The 13,396-nt window shown below is 42.1% G+C and overlaps 1 protein-coding gene across 1 annotated transcript in view; it reads right to left on the bottom strand.

Annotated features, from left to right (window-relative positions):
• Positions 1-10,740, bottom strand: part of DTWD2 (DTW domain containing 2) — a 69,183-nt gene extending 58,443 nt beyond the window's left edge. Inside the window, exon 1 of the mRNA XM_062513691.1 lies at positions 10,604-10,740. Within this exon, the coding sequence (XP_062369675.1) occupies positions 10,604-10,740 (137 nt within the window). The remainder of the gene's footprint in view (positions 1-10,603) is intronic.
• Positions 10,741-13,396: the final 2,656 nt, after the last annotated feature.

Here is a 13,396-nt window from a genome sequence, read left to right on the forward strand (position 1 = left end):
TTAATCTACCAAAGGCCACATGGTTAGTGAACACCCGAGGTTCCACTAATTGAGCAGGCCCTGCCCAGTCTGAGCCCTTGAGAACACCAGATGGGGACAAGGTTCCAGTGGTGCACATGAGAGGTATGCTAGGAAAAACTGTTTGGGTGAACTCTGCCTCCAGCAAAGACAATCCAATTCGTGGGGTGGTTTTTGCTCAAGGGCCAGGTTGTACCTGGTAGGTGATGCAAAGGGATGGAGAGACCCGATGCAAACCCCAAGGAGACCTTGTTTTAGGGTGAACTACCTACAATACTGTGCCTGTATCTGTAACTGTATGGATGTCTATAATTTGAAGATTTTTAATTTGATTTGGCATGATGGTAGGGGAAAATTCGGGGTGGATAATGTTGGGGTTTGGTTCTCTCCCTTTTCCCTCTGAGGAATTTTCCCCATTGTCATGCTAAGATACCTGTTGCCTGGGCCCTGGTGACAAGGGGGGGGCGGGGAGAGACAGAGGAGGTAAGCCCCGCGAGATTCAAACAGCCAGAAGAGGAAGCGGAAGGCTGGGCCTCGGCCCATTTCCCCCGCGGAGTTCGGACGAGAAGGACGATCGCCGCCTCCTGCCTCTCTGTCCCATCCCAGCATAGGGAAACCACTATTGGACCCTGCCCTGCTGTCTTCTCGCTGTGAACTACCACCATCCAGCACTCTGCTGAGCACTGGGACCAACACCGTGAGCGGAGGGCTCTCTCTGTCTCTCTCTCTCCCCCTGGGACAGCGCTGCCATCACCCCCAGCCCTCCTGCAGCTCTGCGGGACCTGCCCGCCCCCAGCACCAGGAACTGCAGCTCAGGGAAAAGGTGCCTGCAGCCAAAAAACACTGGGACTGAGTTACTGTTCTGTTTGTGGGTAATTTCATAGCTGTTGTTGTTCTTGTTTGTCTTGTTAGGTATACTAGTAAAGAACTGTTATTCCTACCCCCATATCTTTGCCTGAGAGCTCTCTTAATTCCAAAATTATAATAATCGGAAGAATCACATTTTTTTTTCAGTCCAAAGGGAAGCTTCTGCTTTCCTTAGCAAACACCTGTCTTTCAAACCAGGACAATGCCTTTGAAATTTAGTGCAGTAGAAGTAATAAAATCTTTAAACCACCACCAGGTCTGGCACCACTCATTATTGGTAATATGGACCAAAGAGATAGTAGCATGAGAAACTACTGCATATACAGTAACTGCTAAACAAAACAGAACAAAAATAAAGAATGTTTAGCTTGATATTTATAATTCTAGCCAACTGAAGATACATAATTTAGTGAGCAAACTACATTTAAAGCAACATTATCAGAAGCATGTTAAGATTATAAAAGGCACTGAACTTCCAATCTAATGCTTGTTAATTATTCAATTTACCTTTAGCTATTCTTCTTAAAATGTAGTACAGATTACATATATTGTAGTTGATCAATTTCAAACAAATTACATCTTAATCTATAGTTGGTGAATTCTACATCTTTTTTATGACCAAGTACACAATTTCAAGACACCCTCTCAACATTCTTCAAGTTTCCTCATGCATTTTCTTTTGAAAATAAATAAAAAACTTAAAAGATATTTGTGTCAATCAAACAAAAAAGGTAATTCTGGAATGGAAGAGACTTTCAATTTGTATCCTCTTGATATTAATGCCCCCAGCCCTATTAAAACTGCTTAACCTCTTCAGATGAGCTGACATATTACAGCATAAATATCTCTGGTTCTCCAGTGGCAGTAAAATCAACAAAGTCACTTAATGCTGAAATAAATTTTTAGTTTGTAGAATAACTTTCTGCTGTTGCAAATAGGCAGTTACCGTTAAAATACTCTGTATACTGCTGTAAAATTATTCAGAAACGTTCTCCTCTTAATGTGTTCAAGCATAAAACTCAAAACAATAATTTGTTCTGTGCTCTTGTGGCTGGATTCTCTGCTGGCTACTGAACTAACTCCAAGACTGGGGGCAGGAGGCCGCTAGCACTTTCTTGCTTAAGAACTTAACTGACCTTCTAGCTTTCTAAGTGCAGTGCTTCTGATCTCTCAATGCAAAGACACATATCCCCAAGCTGGCTAAGAAAGCATAAATCAAGTAACAAAAAATACAGTCATGGTAACAGAGTTCTTCTTGCCATACACTTTTGCTAGAGGCCAGACAAGGCCCTGGAAAAGGGTCACACACCTGATTGACACCCAGGTCTCTCCCGCCTTCTCAGCTGCCTATATACACCCATGCTTACAGAAACAGAAATAGATCTGCACGTCTATGCTTATATATCCACATTTATATAAAAATCACTGAATGTTGGGAATAAACATGTTACATTCACAGTAAGGAGATAAGAAGTCTTTGGCAAATACTTCTAGCCATTTTTTGAATAAATATAACCCATAGGTGAGAAGTCCTCAACCATTTTATCAGGCTTTTCTGTGTTAAAATTAGCTTACAAAAGCCTCATCCCAGTTAAGGAAATTATGTCCCCAGGTCTGGATGACACTTTGGAAAACCTATGCAAGCAATTACTGGGTCAACACAAGCATACAACAGAATTGCAAAGACACAGCATTTTTTGAAAAGTAATAAATGAAAAAGTTACAAGAAAGAAAATTCAGCTCCATAGGCCAAAAATGTATTAAGAGCTAAGTAATTTCTGATTCCTTCAGCTATACTTCAACACACAGAACAATCTACCTGGTCTTCTATTAAAAGCAACAGCTGAAGACAACCTCTTTAAAAAACCTAGTTCCTCTCTCCAGGGCTTCCCTTCTAGGCAATCCCCCCCTTCCCTAGCCTCAAACTGGAGTTGTGCCAGTTACAAAGTCCTTCTACAAAAATCTAAAAGGAAATATAAGACTTAATTTCATCAACATAATCACTTTTCACACACACTCTGTTAGACATACCTGCAAAATACTGAATCCTACCTACCAAAAGTCTCTCAGCAAATGCTGATGCTGCAGACACTCTAGAGATAGCCATATAAATAACAGCATGCATAAGGAAATTCATAATGTGAACTCTGACTGTGATTAAGAACTGGAAGGCCAGATCCTTGCTTACAAAGGACTACTACCGCTAGAGGTTTCTGCCTCATCTCAGAACTAATTACCAGCTACTTGTGCTCTTCTGAAAAGTCTCACATTCACCACTGTCGCTTTACTATCTATGGTAGGTTGACCCTGGATACCTGCCACATGCCCACCAAAGTCTCTAGCATAGTCTCAGCTGAACAGGAGGAGAAAATATGATGAAAGGCTCATAGGATAAGACAAGGACAGGGAGAGATTACTCACAAGCTACCATAGCAAGCAAAGACCCAACTTAGGGAAAGGGGTTTAATTTATTATTAATCAGAGTAGGGTAACAAGAACAAAACACAAACCCTAAAAAAACCTTCTCCTCAACCCTCCTTTAATCCCAGGCTCAACTCCACTCCCACCCAGTTTCTCTATCCACTCTTCCCCAGCAGTGTGGTCAGTTCATCACACACTGTCTCTGCTGCTTCCTTCTCTGCAAGGAGAGAACACTTCACAGTTTTCCCCTGATCCAGTGTCCCTATCCACAGGAGACAGTCCTCCACAAACTTCTCCAACATGACTCCTTGCCCTGGCTGAAGTTTTTCATTAACTGCACCAGTGTGGATACCTTCCACAGGGCCTTGATTCCTGCCAACAAACCTGCTCCCATGCAGGTTCCTTGCCCTACTCGTCCACAGGTCCTGCCAGGAGTCTACTCCAGCCACGCTTCCCACAGGACCACAACCTCCTTTGGGCATGTACATACTCTGGTGTGGGGTTCTCCAAGAGCTGCAGATGGAGCTCTGCTCCACCATGGATCTCCATGGATCTGTAGGTGGACATCCTGTCTCACCATGGTCTTCACCATGAGCTACAGGGGAATCACAGCAGTGCTGCCACCATTGCTCAGCCTTGCCAAGTGGCAGATCCTTCTTGGAGCATGCTTGCATGTTAAGGGAGCTGGTAGATGCTACTGCAAGGACAGTTTTGATGGCCTCCAGATAATATGAGAGGTTACTGAAGTCTGAAAGAAAGTAAATGTCACTACTGTCTGCAGGAAGGTACAGGAAAGTACAGGTCAGTGAGCCTTACATCAACCCCTAGGAAGACAGTAGAGAAAATCCTCATGAAAACCATTTCTAAACAAACAAAAGAAAAATGGGTATTGAGAGTAGTCAGATGGATCTACAAAGGGAAAATTATATTTGATCAACTTGGTGGCCATCTATAGTGAGGTGACTACCTTGGTGGATGAGGACAAAGTGGTAGATGTTGTTCACCTCAGCTTTGGTAATTATTTGGACAGTGTTTCACCCTCCTAGACAAGCTGATAAAGTACCACCTGGATAAACTGACAGTAAAAAGAACTGACTCAACAGCCAGGTACTGAGGGCATGACCAGCTAGATAAAGTCCAGTCAAATGCAAACTGCTGGTCAAGTACTCCAGACATTGATACTGGGGCTAACTCCATTTAACCTCTTCATCACTGACCTGTATGCTGGGACAGAGCTCACCCTGAGTAAGCTCACAGCTGATAGGTGTGGCTAGTACATTGCACTGTGGTCATCCAAAGGTATGACTAATGATAAACTAATCCTTTCAAGAAAAAGTTCAGAAAAAAAAATGTAGGAAGTCACCATGGCTATTACAAAGGAAGCCGGACTTACTTCAACACAAAGAGGACTGGAGGGTGACCTTTGCTTTAGATAAACTGCTCTGTGGACCAACTGTTTCTGTAAATGTTCTCCACTAAGAAAATCAATAGGGACTATTATGTTCCTAACCCAGCCAGATCAGCATATAAGAAATATTCATGTGGCTGAGCACAGTAAAAAAGCTGAACAAAAACAAAATGAACTTCAAAAAGACCAATGGGTTTGAGCTCAGTTCAACCCACACATTCCTTTCTGGTAACTTAGGATGGGCAGTGCACATCTATAAGAATGTTATCTGGGAATATTGGCCTCCTCCTAAAGGATGGACCTTTAAAGGCTGGAGCAATGGGCTGGAAGGAAGACTCAACACAGGTAAATGCAAAGTCCTTCATAAGAGGAGGAACAGCCCCAGGCACCAATACACCCTTTGGGAACCAAATAGCTAGCTGGAAAACAGCTTTGTAGTGAAGGAACTCGCAGAGAGGCAAATCATGGGCCAGCAAACTGTCCTTGCCCTTCACACAAAGGCCATCACTGCCTGGAGACCAAGAGAAGTGATTCTTCCTCTCTACTCAGCACTACTAAGGACACGACTGGAATGCCGGCTCCAGATCTGGGCTTCCCAGAACAAATTTATTGGAGTATGTCCACCACACACCTAAAGATAACAAAGGGACTGGAGCATTTTTTTGTATGAGAAGAGGCTGAGAACTTGGACTCTTTGTCCTGGAAAAAAGGAGGGCTAATGAGGGTGTTATCCCTGTGTATAAATGACTAATGGGAGGGAATGAAGATGAAGCCAGGCTCTTCTCATCAGCACCCACTATCAGGGCAAGAGGCAAAACACACAAGTAAACTGTGGAACTCCATCTGAACACAGGAAAATATTTTTTTATCAAACACCAGAAGAAATTCCCAGAGCAGCTGTGAGGTCTCTGTCCTTGGAGATATTCAAAACCCAGTTGGACACAGTCCTGGGCAACCTGCTCTATTTGATCCTGTTTCAGCAGGGGTCCGGACCCAAGATGATCTCAAGAGGTCCCTGCCAGGCTCACCCATTCTGTATGTAAGATTCTGTGATGTAAGCAGCAGTGACACATCCAAGTGACCAGTCTACAGCCCCAGCTGAGTATGTCGGATTGTGAGAGTGGTCACTGACAATTATGTCCTCAGAAAGTGGGTATTCATCTTCATACAGAAAAAAAAAAAAAACATTAACTGCAAAATATTTATCCCAAAGTAAAAGTAATAAAAGGCTATGAAGCTATTTTCTTGCAACAGCCACTGCTAAAAGTCTGAACACATGCTTATTTCACTTTCATTGCTACTTAAACTTTAAAAATTAATGTTTGCACCTAAATACCGTAACAGTGTGCTAAAAGGCAACTGCATATATTTACTGTGCTGAAGAAAGCCCTGTGCTTCCTCAGACTCAGCCCTTATATGACATAACAGAATTAACAAGTAGATGACACTTACATAAGACCATTACATTCTTCCTCAAAATAATGAAGCAGCACCATGTCATCACAAGTCATCATTGATTTACCAATGCTATCAAGAGTCCCCACACCAATCAAATTCAGTAGAGCATGTAATATTTTAGATATATGTTATAAATTACTCACCAAAATCAGGTAGGTCAATCAATAAGGCAATTCATTATTTCGTTGATAAGGAACAGGCAAGCAGGGCTGGGGACATGGGGAGTCTGCACTCCACCAACACGTCCATCTCACCTTTGGTCACTGCCCCTTTCGTAGGCAGTCTCTGGTAGGCTGTGGCATGCCCACCGTGCTGGGGTACAAGTCCCAGTAAGCCTGAACATGCTGGCTAGGGCTCAAGCAACAGACCCATCAGGTCCGGACAAGGCTCAAACATGTTCTCAAGTTAAACTCCTAGCAAGCAGGTAACAGTAGTGACAAGCCTGCTCATGTTCCAAACAAGCCCACATTTTCCTTATACATAGAAGTGGATATAATTTATTATTATATTAAAAAAATAATAAAAACAAAAAGTTTATGATTTACAACGAAGTGATTTAAACAAATATAATGAAATAATTAGATTTTTCTGAGTCTTATGTCCATGCTTTACTTTGGAATCAATATTCTTGTTTATATTGATCGCACGGTGTATTTTCATAATGACACAAATCACTATGAAACATCTCACATATAGGCAAAGAGAATATTTATATCAATATTTATATTCATGTTACTCTATCTCTCCCCACCCTTGATATACATATACAGCATAGTATATATTATAGCAGAGCTGAGAGAACACCTGTTGTCATTAACCTAACTTTACAACATAAATCTGTCCGGCAAATACAGAGGACTGTTACCAGTCGATATTTGTGATGGCTTCTAAGAGACATCCAGAAATGGTAAATAATACTCACAGTTTAAAGTCATAATTCCTCCTGAAAATATTCCCCACAAGTTTTCCTACAGCAATGAAATTTTCCATATATATAGTCAAGATTTGTGGCAAGAAGTCAATTGTGTATTCATGGCTCTTGTACTACCAAAAGTCTTCTTCCTTAACAGAACACCATATATCTAGAAAACAATGAAATCTGACACACAGGACACAATTCTAAAACATTAAATTGCTATCAGCATCACACCACAACATCACATTGCTGTCCTACATTACTTCAGCTGTGGGGCCTGCTTATTTTGTTTTTCAAGCTAACAGCAACTTGCAAATGATATTGAGCTTATTCTATTTAAATGTTTGGGCGTGGGCTTCAACTTCTGAAAACAAGGAGAATACTTATTAAGTAGAATATGAAAGCCTTGAGCAGTTATTGATTCAAGGTTTATCCCCACTAACATTTTGGTTTTGCCAGACAGACAATATACTAAATTCCCTCCTCAAGAATAAAATAGTCAACTGCACATACTTCATTTGTATCAGCTGCTTGTTGTCTCAAACACCAAGCATAAGAAGGGTAATTTTACACTTTTTTAACTGCCATGACACAAAAACCTTCAAAATGTAAAATTGTATTGCATTATTTCATCCAAATTCTCTACCATAAGCAATTGCAAATGCTAATACTTTTCCCACCACAGGCAACAGAAAGTCTTAAAACACACAGCACTTAGAAATATCCTGTTTCTTCAGGACACTTAATGTGACATTCACATCATCCAAAATGAAAACTTACCTACCTTACCTACCTTACTCCCCCATTTCACATCTTGACTGAACACTTGTTAGCAAGTTATCAATCAGCTGTCTTGCCATATCAAAAAAAAAAAAAAGAAACAGAACCTGAAGTCACTTCCCCTGAGGAATCACCAGATGATGCTAGAGAGAACCCATTCTTCCATGCTTTTGTACTGAATTCAGACCTACATCACATTCATTATGGTATCTTACAACAAAAATCCAGAGTTCAGAAAATTGAAGAAGTCAGTTAAATACACTGCCCTCAACCAACATGATCCTGTTAAGGGTAATATTGCTTCCCATGAGGCACCCTAAGTTACAGCCTTACCCACTTCAACAAAGTCTTGCTACAAAATGTCATGACCAATGAAAAGCATAATTTATCTGTAATCCTGAAGAATAATAGTATGGAGGGGGTACTACACAAAGACACTCAATGTACAATTTAGTCTTGCATTGTCATCACCACAAAAGAAAAAAAAATCATTTTTTCCTTAAAAAGTAGCTCTGCCATCTTTTCATCCTCCTTGGTTCCTCAGTCCCTACATTTCTTTCTCTGTCTGTGCTCATTGTTACCATGCTCCTCACAAGGAAATGTAATTCATCCACAGCTCTTTAGGAAGCTGATGTTTTACCACAGGGTAATGATGAGCTGAATAAGTACTTCGCATCACGTTTACTGTGAAAGAAAACAGAGAGATACCTATTACAGAAACCAATTTTTTACATGACTCATCAAAGAATCTGTTCAAAACTGAAGGAACTAAGGTGGATATTGTGAAACACACTTAACAAAATAAACTATAATGAGAAGTACTCTACAGGCATTTTAAAAAAATTCAGCATTAAAAAGTACAGTAGGAATAACAATAGGTTAACTGTCAGCCAATTCCTTGGCATGTCAGGACTAGAATGCTGAGCAGCAAACAGCTACTTTAAAAAAAAAAAAACTTCAACAAAGATTACTAATGTAAACAGAAACTACAAATAAAACTACGGTTAGCAGAACCTTAGAAAAATACATGGTCTATATGAAAAGAATTGTCATGGCTTTAGCAAAAGGAAACCCTACTTCTCAGACCTCTCTAAGATCTTTAAGATCTCGGAAAGAGTTATAAATACAGGGGTGAGAGAGCTGTAGTTGACAAAAATCAACTTTGGCTTTCCAAAAGACTTCCTAAAAGATTACTAGGAAACTAAGCGGCCATAGAATGAGGAAGGATCCCTATGAATATAAATAGAAACACATTACCCAAGGTATACATCTCCAGCTGCCTTACTTGTATCTGGAACACTATGTGCAAGGGAGGAAGGTGGAAGCCACAGTCAAAATAAACTAAAAGGTAATTCCTCCCCACTGTAGTTTGTAGGCCTGTGCTGTGTCCTTGCTAGATATTGCTGATACATGAAATTTACAGAGGTTCAAGGGGGACTGGAGAAATTCCCATCTCAAAAAAAAAAAAAAAAAAAAAACCACTGAGGGTATATTAGATGCAACACCACATTAGGCTCAAGAAGTTTTTTGAGCTATAAATCACTGGAGAAAAAGAGGGCAGCAAGGGGCAAGTGTCACTCACTCACCTGTTTGGTTTTCATCTTTGAGCATCAACTATTGCTTATGACTACTTTTTCTAACAGTGAACACTTACAAATATGATGACTTGCACGATATATATTTTTTAATTACAACTTACAGGAAACTCACTGGCAGTAAGCTTCTGAACTTTGACACCAAAAAGAGACTACAACTATACTGTTAACAAAATTACATGCCTCTCCACTTGTTTCACAAATGACCAGGAACAGGTGAATCAGTATAGGTGCTACGAAGCCTTTTTCCCTTGGCAGTTATGCACAAGCATTTCAGCTCAGGAACCAGCCCTTGCTTTACTAAAAGGACATACGTAAGCATAAAATCAGGTTCTGAGGTATTTCTGTAAGATCATAAGGCACTGCCTGCTTCAAAAAGACATCAGAATTCACAAGCTGTATTAACCACTGCTTGAACGAATTTCAAAATTATCTGTAAAGCTGTTAGACAGACTAGTTTCCCATTTCCTTTTAACAAAGCACCAAAGACTGCCCAGGCATACTGAAGTCTCCTCTGCCTCACCGCATGGCACTGAGGGGATACATCTTCCCCTTCCCCTTTACTTTTCAACGGTGAGCATACAGAAAAAGGTGTAGCACCTTCTCTATGTTGAGCCTCTAGGCTCAACAAATTCCCCACCACATTTACCCATTCCTTGGACGGCAATTAATTCATGTCACATTGCTGCTACACAAGAGGCGCGTACATGTCTTTACAACATGACGGCCTCAGGACAAGAGGCAACAGGCAGAAACTCACGCACGCGGAGTTCCACCTGAACATGAGGAACATCTCTACTGTGTCTGGAACAGACTGTCCAGAGAGGTTGTGGAGTCTCCGTCACTAGGGATACCCAAGAACCATCTGGATGCTATCCTCTGCCGTGTGCTTTGGGACGGCCCTGCTTGAGCAGGGAGGCTGGACCAGATGGCCCCGTGCGGTCCCTCCCAACCCGACCCGTCCCGTGACTGCGCGGTGCCACAGGCGCTGGAGGACCCCGCTCACACCGACCCGCTACCTGCGGGTGGCCCTGAGGGCGACTCGCTCCCTGCCGAGCCGCCGACCGGCGCCCGCCTCACGGCGAGCGGGGCGGGACCCACCGGCCCCGCGGCACCTCCGCGGCCTCACGCCCGCGTCACCTGCAGCGCCCGCACACGGGCCGCCTCTCGCAGTGCTCCACCGGCAGCTCCCACAGCCCCTCGCAGCCCTCGCCCTCCCCGCCCGGAGCCGTGGCCGGGCCCGGATCCGCCCGGCCGCCGCTGCCGCTCCCGTCCATGCCGGCGAGGTGAGACCGCGAGGCCGCCAACCGCCAGGCGGCGCCATCCGGCAGAAGAGAGCGCGGCCCCCGCTCACGTGAGGAGGCGGTACCGCCCCTTCCCGCGCTCGCCCAATGGGAGCGCACGAAGTGTCGTCTATGCCACGCCCACTAGGGCGGTGCCAATGCGATCCTCTCGCCCAGCGGAGCGCGACCGGTAGGGGGCGCTGTCGGCACGCGGCGGTCGCGAGGAGCCGCTGGGCCTTCCTGGTCAGCGCGAGAGCGGGGAACGGGGAATGGGGAACGGGGAACGGGGAACCCCTGCCCGCCGCTGCCCTCACCGCGCCGGTGCCGGCACCGCCGAGAAACACCGACGCACAGCCCACGCCTGGAGCTGACAGCGCCCCACTCCGCGCGGATAAGCAGCTCCTGGTGCTGCTGGTGACGCTCGGGTGGGAGACTGAATTCTTGATACTGTTGGTTTGGTTTTTTTTTAAATCACAAACTTCTGGTATCTGGCTTTAATTTGATATTTAATTTTTTTTAATTGATATTTTATTCCAAGTGCCGCAGAGTAGAAGTTTAGGAATTTCCATTCCCTGGGTCCCTTATACCCTCTCCTGAGCTGACACAGCTCCAGGAGAGCTTCTGCAGCACAAGACAAAATCCAAGTTATACTGTCGTCATTAAGGTAGACACGTTAATAAGCTGAGTTTATTGGAGCCCGCTAGACAATACAATGAAATTCAACTCCAAAGTTGTTGCAGTTTGCATTAGAGGTCTACTGGAATGTAGCAGTCGGTAAATTTCCACACTAGAGAGCCTCTCCTGAAATTAGCATCTGCAGACTAGTGGGCCGGTTGTGTTATTTCCTGTTTTCTGTTCTGAATCCAAAATAAACTGTACTGTGTTTACGTATTTAAAATCATCAGAGCCACTTGATGTAATTCAGGCCTCCTGGTATAAGATTCATGCACAATTTTAACACTGTTTTGATTTTAAGTTGTGTGGTTTTGTACCGTTTTGTATTTGTAGCTCAAGCTACATATACACTAATATCCTTGTGTAGCCATTAAAATAAATTTTCCTCACAAGACTCAAAAAAAAAAAGATAACATTGATTCTGAAGCTGGCTATATATTTATGCACTGTAAATGAAACAACAGCAACAATGAAAAAAAAAAACAACGAAGCCCCAAACAAATTAAAACAAAAAAAAAAAATTAAACAGAACAAAGAAGCAAACAGGAAAAAAAAAACCCTAAGTAATAGCAAAATACCACCTTGCAAATTCTAAATTATAAAGTCATCTATTGCTAGTACAGGGAGACTAATGTGCGTGGTGGGGAAGGCTGAACTTTTTTTATTACACTGAAAGGCTCATCACTAGGTTGTCATAACCTACAGAGAGCTTATTTAGGCCTACTGTTTAGAAGGATCACAGCTGTAGTGGACAGGACAAGGAGTGTTAACATCTACTTTCCTACTTCCACTTTACTGAGAAAGGTCCCCGTGCAGGACTACCAGCAGCAGCCTGGATACACTTTATCAGCTTTCAACAAAGCTTCAAAGATTTGAGTTTTTTATCTGCTCTACTAAGTGTAATCAGCTTGTCATCACCTTAAAAAGAAAGTAAACCATTGTAAACTGTTCTGGTCTGACTACACAAAAGAAGAAAATAGATCTGCAGATAGATGCCTAAAATAAATGTAACAATAATTTGGTCTGAAGTAATTTTGTTGCCAAGGGAATGGGTGAATCTGGCAATGAATATAGAGAGGTTCAGCAGCAAGAGGATGCTTTTCTCTGTATGCATACATATGAAGAGCAAATTGAGTCAGTTGAAACTAGAGGAAAATGGAAACATGAGATCAGATTAGGATAACCTGATGATGACTAAAATCTAGGCTTGAGGACAGAGGTTTCCTGTTAGCAGAATGTTGCTATCCTGGAGTACCAACAACAGTAGAAGGGATTCAAAGCCAGCTGAACCCTGGCATTTTTATTTTTAACAGAGCTAGTGTTTGCTATATCTGTGTTTTTTCAAAGCATCTTCTCTCAGTAAAGGCCAAAAACTACAAATATTATATTAATTACTCATTTTTTAAAATTTGAAGCATTATTTTTTTTTTTAGCCAAAACATCTTGTTTGAATGAAGAGGCATTTAAGAGGAAAGATGACTGAATGTTGGAGTCTAAGACAAAGAAGTAAAATGTATTTCATGGCAGATCTTGATAATCTTTTCAGGCTAATAGGTTTTTATGGTCACACTATCTTTCTAATGTATGAATAACTTAAGTTTTCAATGTGCAGACTGGAGTGCAAATTAACACGTCCACCGTCATATTAGAAACCTGAGGAATTCACAGCATCTCTTTGAACCAATATTTGCAATTTGTAAATTTACAGACTGGGAGTTTCTTGCTTGAACTTAATACATTCGATGTACTTCACTGTTCTGTTTTTGGGATAATAAATGGTCACGTGTTTAGTGACTCACTGTACTGTGGAAAATCCATTAAATTTTGTGGAAAGTACCATTCTTCTGCATGTCCAATTTCTTCTGCATCTTTATAGAAAACATTTCTCTTTTATTCTAGGATTTAGTGTTTATTTTATTGTTAGCCCTTAGTAAGAAGAAGTTACATTTTCTGCTGCTACAAGTCACCAAAAATC

Source organism: Cinclus cinclus, chromosome Z, assembly GCF_963662255.1.
Source record: "Cinclus cinclus chromosome Z, bCinCin1.1, whole genome shotgun sequence".
NCBI lineage: Eukaryota > Metazoa > Chordata > Aves > Passeriformes > Cinclidae > Cinclus > Cinclus cinclus.